This window comes from Hibiscus syriacus, unplaced genomic scaffold (assembly GCF_006381635.1).
Source record: "Hibiscus syriacus cultivar Baekdansim isolate YM2019G1 unplaced genomic scaffold, ASM638163v2 tig00117056_pilon, whole genome shotgun sequence".
Classification (NCBI taxonomy): Eukaryota; Viridiplantae; Streptophyta; class Magnoliopsida; order Malvales; family Malvaceae; genus Hibiscus; species Hibiscus syriacus.
The window spans coordinates 1,503,766-1,522,160 of NW_024063539.1; the positions used below are offsets into that span (position 1 = coordinate 1,503,766).

Sequence of the window (18,395 nt, forward strand, 5' to 3'; positions counted from 1 at the left end):
TTGTGAAGCCCAATGGCTCTCCAAGCACTTCATTATTTATAATGTTTTTTTTTTACTGTCACAAGTTCTCCCGAAAAAAGAAAAGAAAGAATGTCCGTTTCATGTGTTTTCGTGTTATTTTGGTACGGGTAAATCGCAAATTTAGTAACTTAATTTTACTCTCACTTATTTCACTCACTACACTTTAAATATATTTTAATTTTTTCAATAAACTTAGTACATTTGTTTTTTTGGTCACTCAGTCGTTTTCTCACTAACGGCGTTATAAATGAGTTTTCATATAGATGCAAAATGACGTCGTTTCGATAAAAGTTTTGTTTATTTAAAACGGAATCGTTTTAACGCTGTTAACTATTTAATATTGGAGTGATTAAAAAAACCCAATGTATTAAATTCAATGAGAAAATTGAAAACTGTTAAAGTTTAGCGAGCAAAATAGGAGAGAGAGTAAAGTTTAGTGATGAAATTTGTAATTTACTCTTTTGGTATTCATGGTATTAAATAGATAGACATATTTGTTTTGTACCATATTGTATTTAGGTTGTTTTCAGATTTTGTCGGTGTTTAAATAATTTTTATCATTAATCTCAATTTATTTTATCTTATATAATTTATCATAACTATTTTATTTTAACATAATTTTTAATATGCTTATTACATCATTATATATAGCGTTAAAATAAAGCTAGAAAACAATATATTTAATACTTTAATTTAAAATTAATTTCATTACGTTAAATAGGACGATAACAGTATTTATAAGCCGAACACTTTTTGAATTCTCATGTATAATAAAATTTTGGCCTTTGTAAATAAAATAAAATGTAATTTTTTTGAACAAATTTTATTTACAGAAAAAAGTTATTCATAAATAAATATTAAATTCATAATTTAAAGAAAAAACGAGATATCAACTAAGAGTTTTTAACAATTTATTTTAAAAATTATTGACAAAATATTAAGCTCTTTAATTTTTTTTATTTTATTATTACGAAAATATGTTACATTTCAGGTTTAATTACAAAAAGGATAAGCTTAATAGGTAAGGAATCGGTCGACTGCGGTCGTCAAACATAAAGTATCTTCAATGTAATCTCGCGATCAACTCGCCGACAAGTTCTCAATAGACAGAAATGGATGGCAAATATGTAATTAGAATGAAGAGAAGGTACAGCCTCTCATTTTGAAAATCTTATTACCAACTATAATTGGATTAATATAACTAATTTTTTAATATATTTTTCTATTAAAAAAACTAATTGATATTTGAAATTGTTTTCGGCATTTGTTATTTATTTCTTAATTGGTACTTCAATTTTGTTTTCATCATTTGTGGATGCCTTTACTTATAACAATTCATTTGGACGTAATTTACTAAACAATTTCAAACTTGGTCTAAATTATTAATTTTTCACCATTTTTCCTTAAATAATTAAAAGTTTATGCAATATTCAAAAGAATCTAATCTTCTTTATTAAAATTTATTGATCTTGATATTTTTGATAAATTTAGAGTGAATATAAGATAATATCTCGTTTATTATAGGCTTAATCCGTTTTTTTCATATTAATATATTTAATATTTAATTTTATTTTTTAATTTGTCGAATGATTTCAATTTGAAATTTTTGCGTTTCACACTTTGATCAATTAAGTCATCTATCAACATCTTCACTTAACCAAACGTTCGAATGTTTTTCTTCTTCTTAATTTTACTCTAATGTTCAGATAACTTTTACTATTTTAAACATACTTGGAACTATAAATATCATGCAACTTATACCTTCATAAATTTTCTAACACAACATATTCTTCTACTTTAGCCCGAGTATTTGTTAAATCTTAAAACATTCGTATTTAGTACATTTCTGAAGTAAATTAAATTCTCAATCTTATTTCGACCTTCATCCACCATTTGTCTATCATTATTGATGAGTGTTTTATATTGTTGATTTATTGTTATTTACTCTTTATTTTTCGATTGGATATTAATGATTTATATCTATTTTGGGTATATTTTGGATATGAGTTTTATTGGATTAATTAGGTTAAAAAGTAGCAGATTTCAATGGTCTAGTCAGCATCTTGATTATTTAACTAGAATTTACCTGGCATAAGGATATACATAAGATGAAGCAGAATTCAACCACAAGTACAAAACTTAAATATTTATTTTTATCTTTTGTGATAAATCTTTTAGATTTAGGATTTTTAGTTTAATTATTTTATTTAGGAATTAGTTATTTTATAACAACTTGGCAAGATTTTTAGTTTGATTAGGAATTAGTCATTTTATTTACTTAGAACTTTTTGGTTATAAATGTCATTAGGTTCAACATTTGAACTAAGATTGAAATATATATTCCCTTGGCTATTTATTGAAATTTTACTTTTCTTTCATTATTTTCTTTTTACAATGCTAAGCATGATCCAATTTATGCTTAACTAAATCTCTCTTAGCCGATAGCTAAGCAATTACTAAATCTGTTTTGTGAATCAAGATCGGGTTCGATTCTCATTGAGACACATAATCCAAGCACGGGCTTTTCCAGCATTAAAGAAGATATTGGCGTTAACATTTATAGTCTATGTTAAATCCAAACAAGAATTAAATTCCAAGGGTTGATTTTGGAAATTAGTTCACAGGAGTGAATAACAAGTTACAAGGGTTGTGCCATATAGAGTGTAACCGGCAAGAATCAAGAAGTATAATCTATTTCAAGGATCAAGACGAGTCGAGTTTAAGCGAAACTAGATGCTATCACCTATCATTAACTCTTTCAACTATTTATTTTTATTGCTTTGTTATTTTTATTTAATTTTAGATTATTCAATTAAATTCAATAAATTCCATTTTATTTTATTTTGCAAATTTTTTGGTTAGATATCAAATCAAATTTTATTGGAAATTCTTTAGTCCCTGTGGATCGATCCTATTTCTCTATATTATTCTATTTATTTTATTTTATTTATTTAAATTGAGAATTATATTTATTTATTTGAAAATTACGACGCTGATCAATTATTATATATTTTTATAAACAAAATGAAATAAAAATATTGTTATGTAACAATTTTAACAAGGCAACTTCAATTACTAAACCACTTGTCCAAAACTTGATTGACTTACCGTCTGCTCTTCATGTTCTGACACGATTTTCTTAGAAACAAGGGAAAAGACAGTTGACAGAGAAAAGTTTTTCACAGCTTAATTTACTTTGGTTTATGATGAATCTTCCTGTGTGTTTGCAGTACCAAAGGCATTTGATGATAAGAAGAAAAAGGATAAGAAAAAAGAATGAAAATGGGTAATTAGGAGGCAGTGCAAGCATAGCTGACAGCATAAATGAGCCACATCTGGTTCATTTGTGCTCTCTGTTCCGCTTGCTCTGTTCCCGGTTCTTCCACTTTTTCCTTATCCTTCCTCTTCCTATCAATCAATAGTTTCACTGAGCGAACAGAGTTCAAAGATGAAATTGAGTTTCTCACAAAACAAACCAAAGAAATCAGTATATAAGAAAAATGCAAGTTTCACCTGTCAAGAAGCTTCAAGTATTTTGTAGCTGTAAGTCAGTTGTGCCAATAAACATTTGTTGCTGTTGATTAATTTATTAATTAGCGTCGATCAGGACTTAAACATGTTTTTATTTTTAACAAACATTGACCAGTACTCGATATACACGATTTGTTTCCCAGGCTATTTATACCTTGGGTGTAATTTTATCCAAGTCTTTGAAGGTTACAACATCTTGTAATCCCTTGATTCTATGCTCTTGGATGCATGGGGGATATAACACCCTTATGTTTTGTAGGGATATGGCTGTAAAATGATCCAGAGCATGTGGGTATTGTTGTCATTGCAATAGTGGTCGATAAGATTATGCAACAACTTCTCTAAATTCAATTGTTGTATCTTTTTATTTTAATAATTATCTTTATTTATATTATCTTTTTATATTCTCGAGTTGAGGGGTTGAAACACGTATTCCATGTGATCCCTCCTTGATTATCTTGTGAGAAAGGGACCTCATCCTCTTGAGCATTCACGGCAACACCACGTTCTTATCGACATCTTTATTCAACATTAGAGGCTCCTTAATCTTCTTCCTCTCTACTTCCACCACCTTACTATTGAAAGATTACAACTCTTGAAAGATTTTCTGAACTAATTCCTGCTGTTGTTGATTCTATAGGGGGACCTCCTAAAAGACTTAAAATTTTGCTTGCAGGTTTCTTAGCTCAGCCTGCAGGTCGTGGACTTGTAGGAGGCTCTGATTATGGGTATACGTGTAATGTTGATAGTATTGTTGGACGGTAGGTTGGGTTGATTGTCTTGGGATGGCTCTCAAAGTATCTGACAATCTCCTAGTAATTGTCATCGAGGTTTATATATTTACTCCCTTCGCATATTTGTCATCATCATGTTCAGGATTCTTAATCTTCATCACATTCTTTGAAGGTAATTTTTGTGGATTTACATAAAATTATATTTTCAAAAATAAGATTACATTTCTAAAATTTTCATTTGCAGAAAAATAACAATTTTTTTTAAAATTAGAAAAATAACAATCTTTAACATTACATTACATACACTAGTAGTTTAAAATCAACCATAAAACAAGGATCATAGTCTTTTGAGATTAAAAAAAATATGTATAAATTAATACTTTCCCACGTATATTAAACATCATAAAGTAATGATATTCTCATCAATTACGTTTCAATAAATCATATTTCATTAAAATCTTACGAGTGACGTCATAACTAATTTCCCAATTCATAAAATCCCATAGAATCTAATTTTCATTTTTAATTAAAAAAATAGAAACTTGATAGAATATGAATTAGTAAGGTTGGATTGGAACCCAATTTAAGATGTGAAAAATGGGCATTTAGGAACTGGTAGCCTAAGCGTTCCGAACCAAGAAAATCCGATAAACTAAACAACCCGAAAGCAAAATTTAAAAGGGTAAAGTACATTAAAGGCTATTGAACTATGTTCAAATAATCATTTTATCTATAAAATTTTTTAAAGTTATAAAATGGTCATTAAATTTTGAAAGTTACAAAATAACCATTAAAATTTTTGAATGATTGCAAAATCATCATTAAATTATAGACAACTAGTATATAATGATTATTAAATTTTATCAAATTGTTATAAAATGGTCACTAAATTTATCAAACTTTTACAATGTCTTCACATGGCGTTCATTGACATTGAGAATGCGTATGATAGCGTTCCCTGCGATACGATATGGAAGACCTTGGAAACGAGATGGATCCTAACTGCTTATATCCGGGTGATTCGTGATATGTACTGTAGATATACTATATACGTCAGGACTACAGTTGGCGACACCGAGGCATTCCTGATGGAAATCGGACTCCACCAGGGGTCGACTCTTAGCCCTTACATATTTGTCTTGATTATGGATGACATCTATTGTACGACACCAGACAGTGTTCCATGGTGTATGCTTTTCGCTGACGACATTGTCCTAGTTGCTGAAATAAAAAAATGACCTGAATAGTATACTGGCTACCTGGAAGACTGCTTTGGAAGAAAAAGGTCTAAGGATCAATATTGAAAAGACAGAGTATTTATGTTCAAACTTCAGTGGGAACCAAAATGATGAAGATGTAGAATTATGCATAGAAGGACACGTTATCCCCTCAAAGGATTGTTTCAAGTACCTGGGTCTTTGATTCATAAAGGTGAGAGTGTAGATGATGACGTTACACACCGTATAAAGGTGGGTTGGCTAAAGTGGAGGGATGCTACTAGAGTTTTGTGTGACAAGAAGATGCCTCTAAAACTTAAGGGAAAATTTTATAGAATGGCAATAACACCAGCGCTGTTGTATGGATCAGAATGTTGACTAATCAAGAAGGATCACGTAAGGAGGATGGAGGCCGCAGAAATAAGAATGCTTCGATGGGCATGTGGTAGGACTATGTGGGACATAACACCAAACTCTGCTATTAGGATGCCCTTGGGGGTGGTGCATGTATCCGAAAAATTGAGAGAGGGAAGACTACGGTGGTTTGGGCATGTCCTTAGGCGACAACCGTCAGATGCGGTCATGAGGGTAAAGTCGATCACAGCTGATGGTGCCAGAAGGAGAGGACGTCCAAGGAGGAAGTGTGAAGACTACTTGAGATCTGATTTAAAGGATTTAGCCCTTACCGAGGACATTAGCTCTGATAGAAAAGTATGGAGACTTAATCTAGGGTAGCCGAGTAGTGCGGGTCACAACCATAGGGAGTAACATCACTGTCTTCCTTTTAAATGCCTTTGTAGTAATTTCCATGACTTTTACTTTTTATGCGTTTCTGTCATTGGAATTTATGAAGGCTTAGAACTAGGGTAACAGAGTAGTGTTGCCTTAGTTTAGGTTTTAACCCATTTGGCATTATTCATTCTCGTGGCTTGCTATCATTGACTTCTGTGTTTCCTTCTCTTCATGTTTCCTATTTTTAATTTTAGTCGGGTCTTACCTTTTTGTCTATGTGCATAGATTTTTACGCATGGATTTATTTGCAGGCATTACTTCCCATTAAAGACACGCATATGAAGATTGCATATAAACACTGTTCAACTATGTATTTATTTATTTATATATACATGCATTGTATTTTATCTTTATTTTTAATTTTCTGACTGTCGGGAGGTCTTCCACGGAAGCTGCTCTCAACTTGGCATTGGGGGCAGCCTACTACCCTACCTCCCCCTTATCTCATTGCATATGGGAATAGGGTTTTGTTGTTGTTGTAGTATAACATTATAATAATCGTTTTTTAATAGTTTGAAAAATGTAATGACCAATTTATATTTTTTATAAATTAAATGGTCAAAACTATCATCTTAGAATAGTTGAATGACTTCTATTGTACTTTACCCAATTTAGGAAAAAACTGAACAAAGCGTGATTATTAAGCAGCGTTTGCCTTCTTTGAGAAGTTGTCCAACCCTTATATTCACTACCTCACACCTTTTCTTTTTCTTTTTCTTTTTCTTTTTCATCTTTATTTCCCCTTTATTGTTTTCTTCCTGGTGGATTTGCATCCCTTTATCAAAGTAAAACCAACCAGGTACGAGTGCGCGGTTATTTTGTTTGAAATTTTTATTAAGCGGTGAAGTATTACATTTTTTTAAGGTAAATATTAAGATTTGAAATTTATACAAAATAAAATAATTTAGGGGTTGTTTGTTTGGCTCTTAATAAAATCATTCAACGCTGAATGCTGAACCGTTCAACATTCAGTGTGTTTGTTTTTCTCTCTGAATGATTCAATGTTGACTGATTCAGTAAAACAGTGCTGAATGATTCAACATTAAAGTAAATTCTGAATTATTTAAAGTTATTATCAAACAACATGTCACATTCAGAGCTAATTCATACATAGTCTCTAAATCATTCATCATTTGAATCATTCAATGTTTAATCATTATGAAATAAATAAAAAATCCCTTAAACATATTCGACTGATTAGTAAATTTCATTTTATTTAATTTTGTAAATTTCTAGATTATTTGGGGTAGTTTATTGTTTAAAGAACTCATATGAGATGCGCAGAGTGATGTACATATCTATATGTAATAACAAAACCTAGAATACCAACCAACTATAATTGCTAATAGGATTTAATTTGCCATTACTCATGATTTGACATTTTCCTAACATTTTCTTGGTGGGATCCACGATGCTTCGTGTTACCAAAAGTCTCGGTCTTTCTTTAAAAAAGAGAACTTACTTTCTACGTTTCAAATTGAATAACTAATAGGTTTTTGGAAAAAAGGAACATGTTGGCAACTAAGCCTTTGTCGTTTTTCGTTTTGGGTAAAATATACAAATGGTCCCTGATTACATGACAATGTTTTGTTCAATTTCTTAATTATTAAAATTTACAAAAATATCATTCGATTATATAGATTGATTTGTTGAGTAACCGACTATTAAAGTTATAAAATGGTCACTTGACAAAGCATATATTTCAAACTTGTTATATTCTGTTAAAAATTTATGTTTATCTGAGTTAGACGTTAACTTACTAATTAGGATATAATAAAAATTTAATCTTAAAATTTCAAACGACTATACAATTCAAAATGTTTTGAGAATAAATTTTATCATATCTCAATCAGTATATTAATGTCTAGAACAAGATGTCATTTTTTTTAATGAAATTGATGATTTTGAAACATATAAATAATTGAATGATCATTTTATAACTTCTAATAGTAGAAAAACTCAATAAATCAACATTCTATAATTAAAGATCATTTTATAATTTTTAGTAATCGAAAGACTCAAAAAAAATATTACTATACAATCAAGAGACAATTTATATACTTTGTATTTTTTTATAATGAGTAGAAATGACTAATGAAACAACGTGCGACGCAGCCGGGTTGCCCTCCGTGGTCGTGCGATAATACAGCAAAACGCTTGCGAGATCGCGCGAATATATTAATTAGTATGCTATAAAACGGGAGGAAAATCAACTGGAATACACAAAAACACATCCAAATGACGAAACGCACGTCTGTGGGTAAGAGGACGAAATATAATCGTTCCTTTACCTTTTCAAAACCGCTCCATCTCATCGCTCGCGCGATGCCCAACCAGGTACTTTTTTTTTTTAATAAAAAAACATTTTACGTTATTTATGCTATTTATATTGTATCCATGAAAAATAATATATTACAAGCATCCCCTATTAAAATTTTAAATTTTAATTCTTTAAAAACTAACTTATGTTATTTTATATCTACATTTTTAAAATTTCTTCTCAAGTTAGACGATTTCTGTACACCACCAAAATAAATCAATTTTAAATATAAATTTATGGGTTTCTTTTTATCAGGACTATATTCAATGTATTCAAAATCAGAAATATGGTTAGGACAGACAAAAATATTTATAATAACATTATCACAGAAAACTAATAAAATACTCTTTTATTAAAATTGTTCTTATTTTCTGATAGTTAAAATTTTTAGACTTTGATTATAATTATTTTAAATATCTTAAATAATTGTATTTTATTAGAAAGTATATGTAAAAATTATCAGACAGAAGATTTTTAAAATATGTTTTTTATCATTAATAATTCTAAATAATAAAATTTGAAGTTATTTCTTTTGAAAAAATAATTAATAAAGAATAATTTTAATGGGGGATAGAGAATATAAATTATTTAGTTTTGATAATAGTGTAAATAGTTATAATAATAAAAGAACTATTAATATTAAACTATTAAAAAGGCGTTTCTAGCTAGATTAAGCTTTAGGCCAACAAAGTATATTACTGTGTAAGTTAGGGTGAGTATTCAATTAAGTTAAAAAAAATTGAGTTATTCTAGTTAACTAATTATATTTTATTACTAAAACTTTATTTGAATTTTTTTGAGTGAGTATATAAAATTTAAGTCGAATCAAATTATTTAAATTTATGTTTAAATTTAATTGTAACTTTTTATAATATCATATTACTATTTAATTCCAATTCAAATAATTTTCAATAACCATATCCAATATAAATATATTTCTTCATATCTTTTCATATGATATATGCATATATCAAACAAACTCGACTCAAAAAAATTTTAAGTTCAAATCTAGTTGAAGATTAATTTTTAAGTTTAAATCGAGTTCCTCGACTTTATATGATATTTGTATATCACATATGTAAAATGTATGTAAAAATATATATGTATTGTATATGTTCATAAAAAATCATTTAAATTGGAAGGCAATAATATTATAATATTATAAAAATTTACAATTAAATTTAAATAGAAACTCAAAAATTTGACTCCGCTATAAAAAAATTTAAGTCGATTTTAAGTTATAAAATATGACTCGTGAATAATTTAATTTTTTTTGACTCAGACTCAACTCAATCAAACATTCATCTCTAGTTGAGATAGTTTTTGTAAAAAAATGGAATCGAATTTAGGAGAAAAATTCTAATTTGACATGGAATTATCATCATAATTTTTCTCTGTATTGTTAGCGCTAATTATTATAATATTTTTTATATAATTTTCAATTATGTTTTTATCTTATGGATTAAAAATATATATACAATAGAATCTATATAAATTAATATTCGATAAATTAATAATTTCTAAAATAATTTTTTTCTTGATTCCAACTTGAGCCCAAAGTCTAAATTAATAATTTTAATAAAATAATAAATAATAATTTTTTCGAAAGATCTTTATATAAATTTATTGTTCCTTTAATATTATTAATTAATAGTTCTATAACATTACAAATATAACTAGGACAAATTAGTAAAATATAATTATATTGTTATTTGCTTCTTTTTAAAATTTAAATCTAGTTGTATTTCATCCCTAACTTTTCTTAATGCTTCCAAAATTTTTAATGTTGTGTTCTCATATGGCAATAAAAAGAGTTGTTATCGCTATGAGTGATCTCTTCCGTGTAATTGGTTACAAAAACATTGTATCATACTCAATTTCATCTTTAATGGTATTTTCAATAACTACAATTTTTTCTAAACTTTAGACCTCTGGATATCATTAAATTAATCAAGATAATATATATCTTTTATTCATAAAGAATATTCGTTGAATTGAAAAAAATCTCTTTATATTAATAAATTATTAATTTATCGATTAATTAATATATCTTTAAAATAATAAAATTACATAGTCCCGATATTATTAATTTATATAGATTTTACTGTATATCGAATCGAGTCAAAACATGATCGAATAGTCACCCCTAAAATTTAGGATAAATTTGAGGCGGTTGGAACATCCTGTAAAATCAAGACTAGTTGAAATAAGAAGAAAGATACTAATTTTTAAATCAGAATCAAAATGATTGAAAATTCAATTAATCCCTTCTCATCCCTACATATTGAGAGATGTTATTTACCCGTGCTTGATGGGTTTTGATCTAATCCGATCTTATAAGATCAATTTTTTCTAAAAAAATCAGATCCAGATTGGATCAGAATTTTTGAAAGATGGGTCGGGTTAGTTTCAATTTTAAGATCAATTTTTTTATTTGACCCGGGATAATAATATAATTTTATATATTTAAAGATAATTGTTATAATACCTCTCTCTATATATATATTCACTTAAGTCTTTATTTTATCGAATAACTTTTTTTCAAATACATGTTTTTACCTCAAAATTTAAATAGTATAAATTTTGTATAAATTTAGATCAAATTTTAAATATAAATGTATACTTCTCAAATCGAATCAATCAGTAACATATTAGACCCATAACCACCCCATACATATTAAGATTCAGCGCTGTATGTATTGTCAACAATAGCAAAACAAAATTTTAAATAATGGAAGTGTTGTGTTATAGCAGAAAAGAAGAAGGTTGAAAAAGCTAAATGGGAGCATTAGGAAGCTAAAATGGGACATGGTAGAAATAAGTGAGGAACAAAAGGAGATCAAAGAGGGGCAAAGACAAGTAAGAGAAAAATTCGAAGCCATCGAATCCCAATACGATCAACTTCGGCAGGAGACTAACCAAATTATGCACCACACCCTCAACACCCAACTCCGTCTTGCTTTGATGTTCCAAATCTTGAAAGCAAGAGAAAACCACGACTACCACAACGCCGCCAAACTCACCTCTGCTCTCCGGTACTAATTCCTTCTCGTTTTATAAACTCATCCTCCTAATATAATATCATACATTCGACCCTGCATGCACGTTCTTCTTAATACTCTGTAATGCTAAATGTAACATTGCCTTGTTTTCATGGTTTCCTTTGTCTATTTTCACAGTGAATTGGTAGCGCAAGACAACCGGCAAAGGAGTGTTTTTCAGAATGAAGGTTGAGGGCGAATTATACTGTTATATGCATTTATCCTTAATTAATCTTAGGTAGTAATAAGAGTGAAGCTGAACTTTCAAATAAGTCCTTATCCTTTTATCTTGCTCTTAAATAAGCCCTTATATCTCATAAAATGTTGATTTTAAGTGCTTGTGTTGAGTATAAATTCAAGGGCTTATTTAAGTACGATTAAAGGTTATGGGGTTTTTTTATTGTCTTATAATGTTTTAGGGTTTATTTGAGTGTAATAGAAGTGAACAAAATGAAAAAAAGTTGAAAAGCTTTTTTTCTTATTATATTAACTCTTAAGGTCAAATCAAATCTTGTATTGTAAACTTTAATTATACACGGTTTGCATGTTTGATGCAATAATAATTTATAAATTTATGTATTGTCAGTAAATTAAATGATGCATAAAGAAGAAAATAAAATAAAATAAAACAATTGATGCTTGTCATTTCCCCTGATTCTTATTGGTGCAAATAAATCAGTTTGAATGATAAAGTTATATTTGCGTTCGTTTATTTAAATTTTTAATATTATATTTGTGTTTGTTCATTTAGTGTTTGTAAACATATTCATTTAATATTAGGCAATCACCACTCTCTGTTTATCTTTTTATTTGCAAGGCAAAGAAAAAATATGATATTACTTCATTGTCCTTAAGTTTATTAGACTTCACAATTTGAACTCCAAAACTCATCTTATGTTCAATTTAGTCCATATTTTCACCAATATTTAAAATATAAAAAATAAAAGGAAAATGAGAACTGAGTAAACACGATTATAAATGAACTTATTCGTAAACATAAATGAACCAACACATCTCTATTCGTGTTAGTTCGTTTATTAAATGAATATTGATTCATCCAAAGTCGAACCTTCTTCACTTAATCAACTTCTTAGAAATATTTTTGCAAATTATCTCATTTTTCATTTACAATGTTGGAACGTTCCACTTTTACAATATTGATTCATCCTAACATTGATGGATAAAGGTGATGACTTCTGGATCATTCTTCTTTATCTTCGTCAAAACATTATTTTCTTGTTGTGATGCTGATGTCTTACCTTGATAAGAGTCATAACCATTTTGAGTGATTTTTTTAAAAATTCTTGTGAGTTAAGTAGAGTCTTCAAATGAAGACACCAATTTTCATAGTTGTGTTTTGTAAGACAGAAAAATTAAAATAGAAACATACAATTGCTTATCATCTTCTCTTACTATTGAACTCAACTCCAGTAGTTACCACTTTATTAAGAGGAAGAAGAGAAATACACAATTTGTGGAGAAAAAGCAATGTATTTTTCACTTGTTCGCTTTAAATGTTTTATCACATGCAACACTTTATACAAATGTTATAAATGACTACTAGACTCATTCAAGTACATCCATTCACCTTGGTAATCATGTATGCTAGTACATTATGTAAAATCAATTATGTAAAATTAAAGAATTTTACGCTATGTAAGTAGATCGTAATCATATCTATATATTTATCTATCTATATATCTATCTATATAAATAGATATATCAGTTAAAAGTATGAGACAATTTTCATTTGGTTTCTCATTGATAGTAGCATTCCTTCTCTTAATCTGGATCTCTCTCTCTTTTTATTTCTTGATTTTATCAACTAGGAACTATTTTAAATTTCAAGATTTTGACCGAATTAATAAAATATTTATGACCATTTTATATTTATATTTAGGTGAACTATTTTTATTTTTATTACAAAACTTATCCAATCTATTTTTTGTTAGATGCATAATATGTAACGCATTAAATAATTGTGTTTGTTTAAATAAATATATCTATAACCCATGTGTTTATTCAAAATTTAAAATTAAATATTTAATTTTATTAATCGTGCATTTGATTTTGAAATTTTTTAAATCTAATCCTAATCTTAATCCTACTTAGATGGGAGAGAAAGGAGGATTATAGGGGAAGGAAGAGGAGTGCTCCTAGTGGATCTAGAACTTATAACCTAAGGTAAGGGAACGTGAAAGAATAAAAATGAACAGTTTGATCAACCGACCAAATATGTTTGCTCGAACGTGTGTTAAATGATAAAATCAAGTAAGATTAATTTTATCCTCCGGTAAGATGTTAATATCGGTAATGCAAAAAAGGTAATAACTATATTAGTGGATTATTGGTTTGTATCCAAAATGTTTATATATGTTTGATAATTCTATTCTCATTAAGTGATTGATAATTTATGTTAATTTTGGGAGACGATATTTATCTTTCTATTATATCAATTAGGGTGAAAGTATTTCTAAGACATTAATTACTGATGACACAAAAATATTTTTTTTAATATGTTATATAATTGTCATTATCAACCGTCTATTATGCAAGAGTCCTCTTTGTTATTATCAAAATCTGAATTTGGATCAAGGTAACATTCAACATCCTCAAGGCAAGAAAAATGAAGAATTCAACAAAGGTGCAAAACTCACTCATGCCCATTCTCTACCTGTTTTAGTGATTAGTGAGTGGGCTATAAACAAGCACAACAACAACATTAACAATAATTAATAATGCCTTTTCTTTATGTAAAAAACAACATAAGCCAAAATCTTTGCACTTAGATGTACATGTGAAGATGTTTAGGGCATAAATCATACAAATGTTCAACTCTTACCTCAATAAACTTGTATGAACCCTCCCCTTCCTTTAGCAGCTCATGAATATCAGGTGTTTTTACCACAAGTCTCGCACAATTCAAATAATTGGACTTTGCTATGATTAGTGGTTCCACCTGGAATTCTTGTTTCAACCTCTTTGCCAAAATAATCTCTTCTTTCTCATTTGGAAATCCTTCCAATTTCACAACCTTCAGATCTTTTAATCTTGGAACACTTGCCACTTCTACTGAATAGTCAGTCATTGTGTTTGTCCTTCTATAGCTTTTAGGATCAATCTATAAGGACCAAATTGTTGGAATGGTTAAACTCTGAGTGATTAATGAGAAATGATTATTTAATTATGAAAAGGGTGATATAGTATCAAGCATGGACATATACATGATTTTATGTTAAAGGGGAAAACATAATATCAATAGAAATACAAAGAAACAATTTAAATTATACGAGAATTTGAAATTTTCAGGGAGATATATCCCCACCAGCCCTCTCGATCCAGTCATACTATCAAGAATGACAAATAACGAAGGAAGAAAAGAAAACAACTCACTGTGATATAAAGTCTGGTCAACCGAGGGCAGTGCTTCAAAAAGGAGATTAAGGCATCACTATTGAATTTATTCTTTGCATAATCAATCCACCAAAGCTCTACCAGGCGTTTGAATTCGAAGCCCCAGCCAAAGGGATGTAATTGTAGCGTAGGATAGATCAGTGGCTAAATTCAGAGAGAAAACGAACGAATTTAAGCTAGATGACATAAAAATTGGAATAAACTACCCTAAAACAAACAACATTTCAGCTGAAACATACCTCAAAAATCCAGCCGCAAAGTGTGAGAGATTTTACATCTTTGTAGCTGCGAAAGAATGACCGGAACCCACAACTTCCAAGGTTGCTACAATGAGGGCCTTGCCTGAAATCAAACATGGCATCCACTAGGTCAAAGTCAGCAGGCCAAGGCCAAAACCAATCTGTGCTACCATAACCTCGCTGAAACGACAACAATTTGCCTCGAAATCGAAGCGATTGCAAGCTGTAAGCATCGAGATTGAGAGATTCTAGTTGTTGGCAATCCAGGATTGTTAGTTTTTTAAGCCTTGAATTACCAGCGGCATCTAGTGTTAAAGATCGTAAGCCATGGAAATTTTCTATCGTCAAACTCTCAAGAAACTTGAAATCGGTCATCATGGAAGAAACTGCCCCACTGAATGTGCAGGAGACTGATTTCAGATGCAGGGATTTTACCGTAATCGAAAAAGATGATGGTTTATTAAAAAACAAGGTGTTGTAGCTGGGACCATCAATATCCAGGAACCAATCAAACCGCCATGGCAATTCATGCTTCACGTTGGAGAAATCAAGCTGAAGTGCTGTATCAGGCTCAGCAGCCACTGTGATGAAACTACGTTTTCCCAAATTGAATATGAATCCCCAATTACTCGTCGGTTTCTGCTCCGAGTATCGATCGCAACGGCCATGGAGAAAGCTTGAAATTGCAGAAAAAGCTTCGTCTATGGTTCCTTTTCGTTCTGGAAAGTTTCTCTTCCAAACATCTTTCCATCGGGTCGAAAGGAAACTGGTTTGAACAGCGGATTTGAAAGGGAGAAACGATATGACATGGCTGAGAATATCATCGTGCATGCTACTAATAATATCTTCATTTCTTGGTAATTCAAAGTCCAGTTTTCTGTAAACAAAAAGTCTGGAATATTTATCTTATTCTCACAAGAATTGAATTTATTTCTTTTACTGTAGAATTTATAAGAAAAAGATGTAAAGCACTTACTTGGGAACATCTAAAATGGCTATAGACCATCTGCATCCAGGATTTGAATCAATTTTCAGCTTTTCCGATTGATTTCTTTTGTTCCTACTCTTCTTTCCCATGGATTTTTGCTCTTCAGCCTATTATTTATTTTCGGGAAAGATACCACTTGCCTTAAAACCTATAAATATACATGAGTGGCAGTAACTTAGAACTTTCGGGGCAATTTCTTACCTATGATATAAATTTTAAAAGACTAATAGAATTGCAGGGAGCTTTACTTATTTAATTCGATACACGCATTGGACCTTGACTTTATCTAAAAGAAACACTTCTAAAAGTAATCGGCAGGTAAGAATATATTTAATTTTAAATTTAAATTTGTTGGTAAGGGTGGTGGATTCAGAAATATTTTTAAAGAATTATACATATATGTTAACAATACAAAATTTTTAAATAAGATATACATCATCAATAAAATAAATAATTATTCGAATAAAATTCAAATTTCAATGTGACACGCTAAGTTGTGACTTCGCCACTTGTTGTTAGTAATTTACAGGTTGAAAAATAATTAAAGTGATATCAAAGTTGAACAACCAACATAAGAGACAAGATTTAATTTGATTTAGCTTTGTCTATCTCTACATATAAGAAACAAATAATCTATATAAAAATAGAGATGGCAAAAAACATATATACATAAAATCTAAAAGTTGTAGAGTATGTTGTAGAGACCATGAAAATAATTACATCTTTTCAAAATAATTATTTTTATAATTCTAAATGTTAAAACTTAATTTATATTTATAAAGGAAGCGTATTGGTTGCCAATAATTTTTACTTAAAAACAGTTAGTAAATATCAACCTTTAAAATTATAATGAAATCCAATTTAATTAACAATTAGAATTTGAAGTCATGCGTAATAATTTTTCCATTGACACAAATTGCATCATAAATTGACTTTTAAGTCTTTTAACAGTTTCAATTTTTACGTAAGTTGAATATCCGTTGAAGCACTAGTGCAAAGTTTGTTACAACTTTAACTCTTATGTAATATCGTTTAAAGCATTATTAGATCGATTGAGGATTAATCCACCCACGACTGGAAACTCATTTCTTCAAAACTCATCTTTCATGTCTCTAATACTGCTAACAAAGTCTACGTCAATAAATTCCTTCAGAATTGAACAGCTGGAACCATGACTGTTAGGGGAGTGCATAAAAATTCGATTGAATTGATCTAATCCAAAAATTCAGATATCTAATCTTTTTTTTATTTTCGGATCATTTGAATCAAATATTTGAGAAAATTCAGAAAATCGGTTCGGATATAGATAGAATAAATTTCAATTTCGCATTATCCGGAAATCTAAAAAAATTGGATTTTTAGACTTTAGATAACATTTGGCCCAATAAATGGGTAACATACTAACCCATTAAAGCTCTAGCTCAATAAAAATTAGGATATTTAATTATTTATTGTGTGAGTAATAAAATATATACACATATATAATATAGTAGAGATATCAAATAAGTTACATTAAGTCACAAAATTTAAAATTAATTTTTTTGTCAAATTAAATTTTATATTTGGATATCCAAATTTTCAGATCGGATTCGATATCCAAATTTACACACCCCCGATGAATGTGATACTACTTGTTAAGAATTTATAAGCGAAAAATAGTCAATATGATATCAACATAGAATAAGACACATGCAAGAGAGAAGATTTATTATTGTTCGATCTTGTCTATCTCCATAGACGAGAGAAACAAAAAAATCTATTATAAACGTAGATATCACAAAAGGCACAAATACATGAAATTCTCTTACACTTAAAACTCGATATATATCGTAAAACGTGATGTATCTCAAAACACTTTTTCAACATTCTTAGAAAACTCATTTATACAATACAAATCCTAAAGTTATAGAGATCATGAAAATGATTGCATCTCTTGTGACGAAAGGGATGAAACTAAAGTTGAAGCGTTGGTCGGTTAAAAGGGAGTCAAATAGGTTCTCCAGTGTGGTAGTTGACGTTGCTAGGTAAACGGTTAACGTGCCACATAAGCTTTCGTCACTCACGTTAACGACTGTTAATGTTGAGTGACTGATTTATT

The 18,395-nt window shown here is 29.2% G+C and overlaps 2 protein-coding genes across 4 annotated transcripts; one reads left to right on the forward strand and one right to left on the reverse strand.

Moving 5' to 3' along the window:
* Positions 1 to 8,505: 8,505 nt before the first annotated feature.
* On the forward strand, positions 8,506 to 12,059 carry LOC120197865. Of its 3 annotated transcripts, XM_039199261.1 has the most exons (4): positions 8,508 to 8,632; positions 10,169 to 10,174; positions 11,367 to 11,650; positions 11,795 to 12,059. In XM_039199261.1, the coding sequence occupies exons 1-4, from the start codon at positions 8,534 to 8,536 to the stop codon at positions 11,847 to 11,849; spliced, it is 444 nt and encodes a 147-aa protein (XP_039055192.1). In that variant the 5' UTR covers positions 8,508 to 8,533; the 3' UTR covers positions 11,850 to 12,059. The 3 variants fall into 3 exon arrangements, with proteins under 3 accessions (XP_039055193.1, XP_039055192.1, XP_039055194.1); XM_039199262.1 differs by lacking the exon at positions 10,169 to 10,174 and having other exon boundaries at positions 8,506 to 8,632; XM_039199263.1 differs by lacking the exon at positions 10,169 to 10,174 and having other exon boundaries at positions 8,511 to 8,632; positions 11,370 to 11,650.
* A 2,366-nt stretch (positions 12,060 to 14,425) lies between these two features.
* LOC120198250 (F-box protein At2g39490-like) lies at positions 14,426 to 16,397 on the reverse strand. The gene is made up of 4 exons (XM_039199601.1): positions 16,286 to 16,397; positions 15,310 to 16,186; positions 15,050 to 15,214; positions 14,426 to 14,777 (listed from the first exon to the last, which is right to left on the reverse strand). The coding sequence occupies exons 1-4, from the start codon at positions 16,384 to 16,386 to the stop codon at positions 14,442 to 14,444; spliced, it is 1,479 nt and encodes a 492-aa protein (XP_039055532.1). The 5' UTR covers positions 16,387 to 16,397; the 3' UTR covers positions 14,426 to 14,441.
* Between the last annotated feature and the right edge of the window lie 1,998 nt (positions 16,398 to 18,395).

Bases quoted from the DNA above. Each gene is read 5' to 3' on its own strand.
- LOC120197865 (XM_039199261.1), top strand. From the start codon at position 8,534: ATGACGAAACGCACGTCTGTGGGTAAGAGGACGAAATATAATCGTTCC. The intron at 11,651-11,794 runs GTACTAATTCCT...CTATTTTCACAG, and splicing joins AAACTCACCTCTGCTCTCCG to TGAATTGGTAGCGCAAGACA.
- LOC120198250 (XM_039199601.1), bottom strand. From the start codon at position 16,386: ATGGGAAAGAAGAGTAGGAACAAAAGAAATCAATCGGAAAAGCTGAAA. The intron at 16,187-16,285 runs GTAAGTGCTTTA...TTTTGTTTACAG, and splicing joins GCCATTTTAGATGTTCCCAA to AAAACTGGACTTTGAATTAC. The intron at 15,215-15,309 runs GTATGTTTCAGC...CTCTGAATTTAG, and splicing joins TTTGCGGCTGGATTTTTGAG to CCACTGATCTATCCTACGCT.